This window comes from Nerophis ophidion, linkage group LG08, assembly GCF_033978795.1.
Source record: "Nerophis ophidion isolate RoL-2023_Sa linkage group LG08, RoL_Noph_v1.0, whole genome shotgun sequence".
Classification (NCBI taxonomy): Eukaryota; Metazoa; Chordata; class Actinopteri; order Syngnathiformes; family Syngnathidae; genus Nerophis; species Nerophis ophidion.
Window position 1 is genome coordinate 68,206,123 of NC_084618.1, and position 11,185 is coordinate 68,217,307.

General features: G+C 38.6%; 1 protein-coding gene across 5 annotated transcripts in view; it reads right to left on the reverse strand.

Moving 5' to 3' along the window:
* Window positions 1-10,969, reverse strand: part of LOC133558291 (dual specificity protein phosphatase 3-like) — a 56,638-nt gene extending 45,669 nt beyond the window's left edge. For 2 of the 5 annotated variants that reach the window (XM_061909547.1, XM_061909550.1), the window contains exon 1: window positions 10,550-10,917. In XM_061909547.1, coding sequence (XP_061765531.1) covers window positions 10,550-10,731 — 182 coding nt within the window. In that variant the 5' untranslated portion in view covers window positions 10,732-10,917. Of the gene's footprint in view, window positions 1-10,549 lie in introns of all 5 variants that reach the window. The other 3 variants (XM_061909546.1, XM_061909549.1, XM_061909548.1) reach the window with 3 other exon arrangements.
* Between the last annotated feature and the right edge of the window lie 216 nt (window positions 10,970-11,185).

Genomic DNA, 11,185 nt, shown 5'->3' on the forward strand with positions numbered 1-11,185 from the left:
ACACAGTACTACATCTACATGTACACACAGTAGTACATGTACACACAGTAGTACATGTACACACAGTAGCACATGTACACACTGTCGTACATGTACACACAGTAGCACATCTACACACAGTAGTACATCTAAATGTACACACTGTCGTACATGTACACACAGTAGTACATGTACTACTGTGTGTACATGTACACACAGTAGTACATGTAAATGTAGACACATTAGTACATGTACACACAGTAGTACATGTATATGTACACACAGTAGTACATGTACATGTACACACATTAGTACATGTACACACAGTAGTACATGTACATGTACACACATTAGTACATGTACATGTACACACATTAGTACATGTACATGTACACACATTAGTACATGTACATGTACACACATTAGTACATGTACATAACTTGAAAAATACCTCTATGAAAATGTAAAACTGGAGATAAATACAAATCTGACGTGCTGTTACTATTACTGAACAAAAAGACAAATATATGTCTTTAAATATATAGATAACATTTATCTCGAGCATTTTTATGAGATATAAACCTCATGACATGATGTTGCATTCATAACCAAACATAATCAATAATCATGATTATTAATCCTGATTTCAATATTGATCAAAATGATCTTCATTATTATTTTGCAGTCCTACTGTAAGACTAGAGCTCCTACATGAGGACTATTTGTACACATATGTGGACACAAAGTGCAGTTACGTCTTATGTCCACAAGGTGCCATCTTGCAAATTTCTCACATTTATTGTCATTTATTTATAGAATTATTTTATATTACTAAGTTTGTAATGCTTGTGTTGCTTTCATTTGCACATTCAACTTTCTACTGAAGGTACGTTTATACAACTTGTGTTGGTTTTTGTTAAAAATAAAACTTGGTTAAAAGATTTCAGTATGAGTACTTTTAAGCACATTTAAAATGGCCGCAATAATAACAATGATGATGATAACAAATGTTCATCCCTACTCGGTAGAGGTGTAACGGTACACAAACATTTCGGTTCGGTACGTACCTGGGTTCAGAGGTCACGGTTTGGTTCATTTTCAGTACAGTAAGAAAACAACAAATATACATTTTTTTGTTATTTATTTTACAAAATTGCTAAATCTTCCATCTATTTTCTACGGCTTATTCTCTTGTGGGGTTGCGGGGGGCGCTGGTGCCTATCTCAGCTACAATCTTCCACCAAATATATTTTTCTGAGTGGAATATTTGATGTGAAGTAATCAGAAACTTGGATAGCTCAATAATTCATAATAACATTGATTTTGATTCAATATTATGTTTTGAGCAATGACAGTTTGAACAGCTTTGTTTTATTAGTCAACTTTGCAACTTTTTCTAAATTACATTTAGCCTATAACCTTTTTTTTATTTCACTTTTGTTTATGTTTATTTTAATAGTATTTTTAGAATGTGCCATGGGCCTTTAAAACATTAGCTGTGGGCTACAAATGGCCTCCGGGGCACACTTTTGACACCCCTGCTATAGATAGTAAAAAATAAAACCTGATAAATCTATGTTTAAAAAGCATTGCCTGGCGACACATGCTCGTTTATCATAACTCTCTCGCTCTCTGTCTCTGCCCCGCCCTCACCAATGTTGCTGAGCACAGTTTGTTTTGTTTTTAAGCCCTTCTTAACCCTGAACATACATTGAAAATACACGCAACCCTAACTTAAAATGCCGGACATTTGAGGCATTTAAGAAACTCCACCCGGACAGCCCCACAAAAGAGGACATATCCGGTGAAAAGAGGGGGTGTGGTCAGTCTATCATAGCCCGGTCGCTACTAGCATGCTGTGTGTTGTTTTTTTGCTTGATTGAAACTTGTATTAGTATCTTGCACAGTACAGTACATATTATTAGTAGATTGCACAGTACAGTACATATTATTAGTAGATAGCACAGTACAGTACATATTATTAGTAGATTGCACAGTACAGTACATATTATTAGTAGATTGCACAGTACAGTACATATTCTGTACAACTGACCACTAAATGCTAACACACCAATAAGTTTTTCAACTTGTTTAAGTCGGGGTCCACGTTAATCAATTCATGGTGCCTGGGTGTGCATTGTTTACACAACATGCGGTGTGTTACTTAATATGTCCGTGTGGAACTTGTTCGGTACACCTCCGAACCGAACCAAAACCCTCGTACCTAACGGTTCAATACAAATACCCTAACCGTTAAACCCCTAATACTCGGTATGCAAATGAGAAGGTTTCATTTCTGGGAGAATTGTTGAAGGACTGCAGCACCTTGGCACAGGTCCTCTGTATGAGAGGCCAGCACACAGGACACAAGTAGATGTGCAGTAAGCAGAAGGAGGTCCCAAAGGTGGTGGCAGGCCATCAATAACACAACACCACCTTCCTGCCACACACCCAGAGTGCTGTTTCCACACTTCTTGGTGTTGTAGCGGCCAGAGTGCTAAAGTGCAGGCGTGGTAGCCAGAAGATGGAGCGCAGACTCCTTGGCCTGACTCCAGCTGCAGACTGATGACAAGCTGCAAGCTCCTGCTCACCTGTCACCTGTCACCTGCTGGACATGCAGCAGACTCCAGCTGCAGACTGGTGACAAGCTGCAAGCTCCTGCTCACCTGTCACCTGCCTACTAACTAATATTACAACACTTGTCCCCACACTTTGGACACCCGCCTACTAACTAATATTACAACACTTGTCCCCCACACTTTGGACACCTGTCTACTAACTAATATTACAACAATTGTCCCCCACACTTTGGACACCTGTCTACTAACTAATATTACAACACTTGTCCCCCACACTTTGGACACCTGTCTACTAACTAATATTACAACACTTGTCCCCACACTTTGGACACCCGCCTACTAACTAATATTACAACACGTGTCCCCCACACTTTGGACACCTGTCTACTAACTAATATTACAACACTTGTCCCCCACACTTTGGACACCCGCCTACTAACTAATATTACAACACTTGTCCCCCACACTTTGGACACCTGTCTACTAACTAATATTACAACACTTGTCCCCCACACTTTGGACACCTGTCTACTAACTAATATTACAACACTTGTCCCCCACACTTTGGACACCTGCCTACTAACTAATATTACAACACTTGTCCCCCACACTTTGGACACCTGCCTACTAACTAATATTACAACACTTGTCCCCCACACTTTGGACACCTGTCTACTAACTACTATTACAACACTTGTCCCCCACACTTTGGACACCTGCCTACTAACTAATATTACAACACTTGTCCCCCACACTTTGGACACCTGTCTACTAACTAATATTACAACACTTGTCCCCACACTTTGGACACCTGTCTACTAACTAATATTAAAACACTTGTCCCCCACACTTTGGACACCTGTCTACTAACTAATATTACAACACTTGTCCCCCACACTTTGGACACCTGCCTACTAACTAATATTACAACACTTGGTCCCCACAACACAAAGCTCAAACTAAGTTTTGTATTTCCAAATAATGTCTCTTTTCACTATTTTTTTTTTTACAAAATAAAAATGAAGAAACGGGCCCCTGCCTGCAACACTTTTCATGATGTGGCCCTTGGTGAAACAGTTTAGACACCCTTGTGCTAAACTATTAGCTTTATGTTAGCAGTAACACAACATTTTATGTGATTAGTTGTTCCCTAAATTGAGCATTTTCAAGCCCAGAAATGCAGTAAAAAGACAAATACTACAGTAGTACTGGACACTAGATGAGGACAAAACAGTCACAAAGTATCCTGGTCACTGATTGGCTCAGCTTCAGACAGCATTAACTTTTATTAAGACAATTTCGCAGCCCAACGCCCCAGACTCATAACTTGCTACTTGACACGTGCTAACTTTTTTACAGCCTAAAATCTCAGAGTCATATGACTTGGCATTTGACACATAAAAACTATTAGCATGCTAACTTTTTTAAGCAACTTTTGCAGCCTGGCAGCTCAGAGTCATACAACTAAAGACTTCACACGTGCTAAGTGTTAGCATGCTAAAGTAAACATGCTAACCTTTTTAGACAACTTTACAGCCAAACACCTCTTAGTCATATAACTTGGTACTTGACAGATGCTAACTGTTACGATGCTAACATTAGCAATGTTACATGGTATCATTAGCATGCTAGGTTTTTTAGCCACTTTTACAGTCGAACACCTCAAGAGTCATATATCTTGGTACTCGACACGCTAACTTGACACATTCTAACTGCTAGCATTACAATGTTAGCGTTTAAGTTGGACTTGCAGATTTCTGCATTCACATTCCATTTCTCCCCAAGAAATTGCACCTTAAAGTTCTTTTGTGCGAGGTTCTAACCCGGACTGTTTTTATTTTGTCTTCCGCATGTGGGACTTGGGACACTGCAGGTCTAAACCACCTTTCATGTTCTGCTTGGGATCTGACAAGCAAATTAGAAGGAAAGGAAGCAGCCAAGGACTCGTAAAGCAGGTGCTTCTTAGACGCTGGCCCAGGACTGAGTGATGACGAAGTCTGAGATGTCAATTCCTTGAGAGTGATGAGGAAGTCTGAGATGTCAATTCTTTGAGAGTGATGAGGAAGTCTGAGATGTCAATTCCTTGAGAGTGATGAGGAAGTCTGAGATGTCAATTCTTTGAGAGTGATGAGGAAGTCTGAGATGTCAATTCCTTGAGAGTGATGAGGAAGTCTGAGATGTCAATTCTTTGAGAGTGATGAGGAAGTCTGAGATGTCAATTCCTTGAGAGTGGACACATTGATGGGGAAGGTGGCAGACAGATTGATGCTCTGGCTCTTGCTGCACTCCTACATCATGCAGGAAGTCATAAAAGGAATAAAAGCCACAAAACCTTCTAAACACAGATGTAGTACACCTCGCTCGACTATAAGCTGCTATTTCTCCTGCACTTTGAACCCTGTGGCTTATAAAACGGTGTGTGTAGTTTATAGATTTGTCTTCGCTGATGTCCATATTGCAAATATACTGTATTTCCTTGAATTGCCGCCAGGGCGTTAATTATTTTAAAACCTCTTCTCACTCCGGCGTTTACCAAAGTCATGCGGTAAATTTAGGCCTGCGCTTATAAATTTGAGTGTGATGTAAGGATACCATCATGAAAAGCACATTTAATTTTAAAAAATTATTATGGTCTTACCTTTACTTATAAATGAAGTCCATGCGCAGCTCCTTCTGATCAAAAGCATGGATAACTTGTTTATAGAAGTCTTCCTTATCTTTCTTCAGTTTTAAAAGTCTCTCTGTCTCGATGGAGATCTTCCTTTATTACCTCCTGCTTCCATTGAAAGTCCAGTTTAGAAAACTGTTTTATTTTAGATATGTAATCCTCCATGTTAAAAGTGCAAGCGAGAGGAAAAAATAAACGATCGCTGCTTGTTGTCATTTCTTCTGCAGCCGAGTAGTCGCAAGAAGGATCACTAGCGCCCTCTACCACCAGGAGGCGGGAGTCATTGAATGACTCATATTTGACACACGCAGCTACGGTATATTAATAAAACATAGCTGCTTACTCTTCTTTTTAGCATATTCAATAGCTTGGACCTTAAATCCTACTGAATAGCTCTTAATCTTCTTACCTTTATGCGATTTCAAATGATTGAAATCAGCCTCCTCCATTTTGAAAATGATGACAGGTGAAGTGTCACTCGTGACGTGACGAGTTTGACCCGGTGGAAATTCTAGAAATGTGCTAATTATTTGGCAAAACAAGTTTGACCCAGCGGAAATTCTAGACAAGCGCTAATAAAAAAAATTTTTTGCGAAACGAGTTTGACCCAGCAGTAATTCTAGGCAGGTGCATACTATATACCTGGCGGCAATTCAAGGAAATAAGGTATTTGTTCCTGCTATCGTAATGTAATCAAGCAAGCGTTGTTAGCATTAGCTAATATGCTCACACTTAACAAGTGTCTGTGTTAGAATTATTAACTTACAATTGCATTCTTTTTGTATTGTTTCACTTGCACAAATTCCTCAGTAAATTCACAAAACGTCACCGTGGAGTTATTGAGTGGGTTTAGCTGATGGGAGAGCTAGCTTGTGCAGCTAGTGGCTCCATTTCCATGACTTCTGTTTTGTCTGATCAGCCGTTTTACTGCCACACAACATTTTCAACAAGCTTTCCAAAAATACCAAACTGTTTAATATCGGGTAAATATAAACAAATGGGTCACACCTAAAATGTTGAGACCCACTGACTTTATATAGCAAATATCAGAAAGGCCCCCTCATTCAATACTTTCATTATGTGGCCCTTGGACACCCCCCTGCTAAACTCTTTCAACACAACATTAGCTTTATGTTAGCAGTAACAAAACATTCTACCTGATTAGTTTTTCCCAAAATTGAACATTTTCAAGCCCAGAAATGCAGTAAAAAGACAAATATTACAGTAGTACTGGCCACTGGATGAGGCCACAACAATATTACAGTAGTACTGGCCACTGGACGAGGCCACAACAATACTACAGTAGTACTGGCCACTGGACGAGGCCACAACAATACTACAGTAGTACTGGCCACTGGACGAGGCCACAACAATATTACAGTAGTACTGGCCACTGGACGAGGCCACAACAATACTACAGTAGTACTGGCCACTGGACGAGGCCACAACAATATTACAGTAGTACTGGCCACTGGACGAGGCCACAACAATATTACAGTAGTACTGGCCACTGGACGAGGCCACAACAATATTACAGTAGTACTGGCCACTGGACGAGGCCACAACAATACTACAGTAGTACTGGCCACTGGACGAGGCCACAACAATATTACAGTAGTACTGGCCACTGGACGAGGCCACAACAATATTACAGTAGTACTGGCCACTGGACGAGGCCACAACAATACTACAGTAGTACTGGCCACTGGACGAGGCCACAACAATATTACAGTAGTACTGGCCACTGGACGAGGCCACAACAATACTACAGTAGTACTGGCCACTGGACGAGGCCACAACAATATTACAGTACTACTGGCCACTGGACGAGGCCACAACAATACTACAGTAGTACTGGCCACTGGACGAGGCCACAACAATATTACAGTAGTACTGGCCACTGGACGAGGCCACAACAATATTACAGTAGTACTGGCCACTGGACGAGGCCACAACAATATTACAGTAGTACTGGCCACTGGACGAGGCCACAACAATACTACAGTAGTACTGGCCACTGGACGAGGCCACAACAATATTACAGTAGTGCTGGCCACTGGACGAGGCCACAACAATATTACAGTAGTGCTGGCCACTGGACGAGGCCACAACAATACTACAGTAGTACTGGCCACTGGACGAGGCCACAACAATATTACAGTAGTACTGGCCACTGGACGAGGCCACAACAATATTACAGTAGTACTGGCCACTGGACGAGGCCACAACAATACTACAGTAGTACTGGCCACTGGACGAGGCCACAACAATATTACAGTAGTACTGGCCACTGGACGAGGCCACAACAATATTACAGTAGTACTGGCCACTGGACGAGGCCACAACAATATTACAGTAGTACTGGCCACTGTAATGTGATATAAATAGTAGCAAGTAATAATGTGATATAAATGGTGAGAATGAGATGTAAGTGTTGAGAATGTGATATAAATGTTGAGAATGTGATATAAATGTTGAGAATGTGATGTAAGTGTTGAGAATGTGATATAAATGTTGAGAATGTGATATAAATGTTGAGAATGTGATGTAAGTGTTGAGAATGTGATATAAATGTTGAGAATGTGACATAAATGTTGAGAATGTGATATAAATGTTGAGAATGTGACATAAATGTTGAGAATGTGACATAAATGTTGAGAATGTGACATAAATGTTGAGAATGTGATATAAATGTTGAGAATGAGATGTAAGTGTTGAGAATGAGATATAAGTGTTGCTAATGAGATGTGTTGAGAATGTGACATAAATGTTGAGAATGTGACATAAATGTTGAGAATGAGATATAAGTGTTGCTAATGAGATGTGTTGAGAATGTGACATAAATGTTGAGAATGTGATATAAATGTTGAGAATGTGATATAAATGTTGAGAATGTGATATAAATGTTGAGAATGTGACATAAATGTTGAGAATGTGACATAAATGTTGAGAATGTGATATAAATGTTGAGAATGTGACATAAATGTTGAGAATGTGACATAAATGTTGAGAATGTGATATAAATGTTGAGAATGTGATATAAATGTTGAGAATGTGACATAAATGTTGAGAATGTGATATAAATGTTGAGAATGAGATGTAAGTGTTGAGAATGTGATATAAATGTTGAGAATGTGACGTAAGTGTTGAGAATGTGATGTAAGTGTTGAGAATGTGATATAAATGTTGAGAATGTGACGTAAGTGTTGAGAATGTGATGTAAGTGTTGAGAATGTGATATAAATGTTGAGAATGTGACGTAAGTGTTGAGAATGTGATATAAATAGTAATAAGTATTAATGTGATGTAAGTGTTGCTAATGAGATGTAAGTGTTGAGAATGTGATATAAATGTTGAGAATGAGATGTAAGTGTTGAGAATGTGATATAAATGTTGAGAATGAGATGTAAGTGTTGAGAATGAGATGTAAGTGTTGAGAATGTGATATAAATGTTGAGAATGAGATGTAAGTGTTGAGAATGTGATATAAATGTTGAGAATGTGACATAAGTGTTGAGAATGTGACATAAATGTTGAGAATGTGACATAAATGTTGAGAATGTGATATAAATGTTGAGAATGTGACATAAATGTTGAGAATGTGACATAAATGTTGAGAATGTGATATAAATGTTGAGAATGTGATATAAATGTTGAGAATGTGACATAAATGTTGAGAATGTGATATAAATGTTGAGAATGAGATGTAAGTGTTGAGAATGTGATATAAATGTTGAGAATGTGACGTAAGTGTTGAGAATGTGATGTAAGTGTTGAGAATGTGATATAAATGTTGAGAATGTGACGTAAGTGTTGAGAATGTGACGTAAGTGTTGAGAATGTGATGTAAGTGTTGAGAATGTGATATAAATAGTAATAAGTATTAATGTGATGTAAGTGTTGCTAATGAGATGTAAGTGTTGAGAATGTGATATAAATGTTGAGAATGAGATGTAAGTGTTGAGAATGTGATATAAATGTTGAGAATGAGATGTAAGTGTTGAGAATGAGATGTAAGTGTTGAGAATGTGATATAAATGTTGAGAATGAGATGTAAGTGTTGAGAATGTGATATAAATGTTGAGAATGTGACGTAAGTGTTGAGAATGTGATATAAATGTTGAGAATGTGACATAAATGTTGAGAATGTGATATAAATGTTGAGAATGTGACATAAATGTTGAGAATGTGACATAAATGTTGAGAATGTGATATAAATGTTGAGAATGTGATATAAATGTTGAGAATGTGACATAAATGTTGAGAATGTGATATAAATGTTGAGAATGAGATATAAATGTTGAGAATGTGACGTAAGTGTTGAGAATGTGATGTAAGTGTTGAGAATGTGATATAAATGTTGAGAATGTGACGTAAGTGTTGAGAATGTGACGTAAGTGTTGAGAATGTGATGTAAGTGTTGAGAATGTGATATAAATAGTAATAAGTATTAATGTGATGTAAGTGTTGCTAATGAGATGTAAGTGTTGAGAATGTGATATAAATGTTGAGAATGAGATGTAAGTGTTGAGAATGTGATATAAATGTTGAGAATGAGATGTAAGTGTTGAGAATGAGATGTAAGTGTTGAGAATGTGATATAAATGTTGAGAATGAGATGTAAGTGTTGAGAATGTGATATAAGTGTTGAGAATGAGATGTAAGTGTTGAGAATGAGATGTAAGTGTTGAGAATGTGATATAAATGTTGAGAATGAGATGTAAGTGTTGAGAATGTGATATAAGTGTTGAGAATGAGATGTAAGTGTTGAGAATGAGATGTAAGTGTTGAGAATGTGACATAAATGTTGAGAATGTGACATAAATGTTGAGAATGTGATATAAATGTTGAGAATGTGATATAAATGTTGAGAATGTGACATAAATGTTGAGAATGTGATATAAATGTTGAGAATGAGATATAAATGTTGAGAATGTGACGTAAGTGTTGAGAATGTGATGTAAGTGTTGAGAATGTGATATAAATGTTGAGAATGTGACGTAAGTGTTGAGAATGTGACGTAAGTGTTGAGAATGTGATGTAAGTGTTGAGAATGTGATATAAATAGTAATAAGTATTAATGTGATGTAAGTGTTGCTAATGAGATGTAAGTGTTGAGAATGTGATATAAATGTTGAGAATGAGATGTAAGTGTTGAGAATGTGATATAAATGTTGAGAATGAGATGTAAGTGTTGAGAATGAGATGTAAGTGTTGAGAATGTGATATAAATGTTGAGAATGAGATGTAAGTGTTGAGAATGTGATATAAATGTTGAGAATGTGACATAAGTGTTGAGAATGTGACGTAAGTGTGGACTCACGCGTTTCCGACGTAGATGTTGGGGAAGACGTGGTTGCAGTGCTGCTTGGGGAGGCTGTAGACGCCGCTGCCGTGAGACAGAAGCTGATTGAGTTGCTGGACGCTCACCTCGCCGCCGCCGCCCAAACACGCCGCCGGGGGCAAGTCTTTCTGCCGCTTGCTGGGACTCTGTTGCTTCTTCATGCTCGCTGCGGTGGACGCGGGACTCCAGTCGGTCAGAAGCTAAGACAAGTTGGTCAGAAAGAAGCTAAGACAAGTTGGTCAGAAAGAAGCTAAGACAAGTTGGTCTTCTCCTGACGACCATCCTTGTCCACGCACCTGAGTCGTGAGTCCTCGCCGTCTTGGTCTGCAAGGTGTCTGGCGAATTACATCACTTTCCGAGAAACCGCACGACTCATTTGCTTGGGAAACCTTCAAAATAAAAGCCTAGCGGGAATTTATTCAATACAAAGACATCCTGCGCAGTGTAACTAAAGCATCGATTAAAATACACAAAATATTCCGACACTAAATTTATTTTCTTACCAGGGAAGAGCGCTTGCACCCCCTTAAAACAGCTATGCAATGCCTTTATTTTGATATTAACTTCCTCTTTCTACGTGATTGCAGGCGCCAGCTTAGCTGAGTGCTGCTCCCA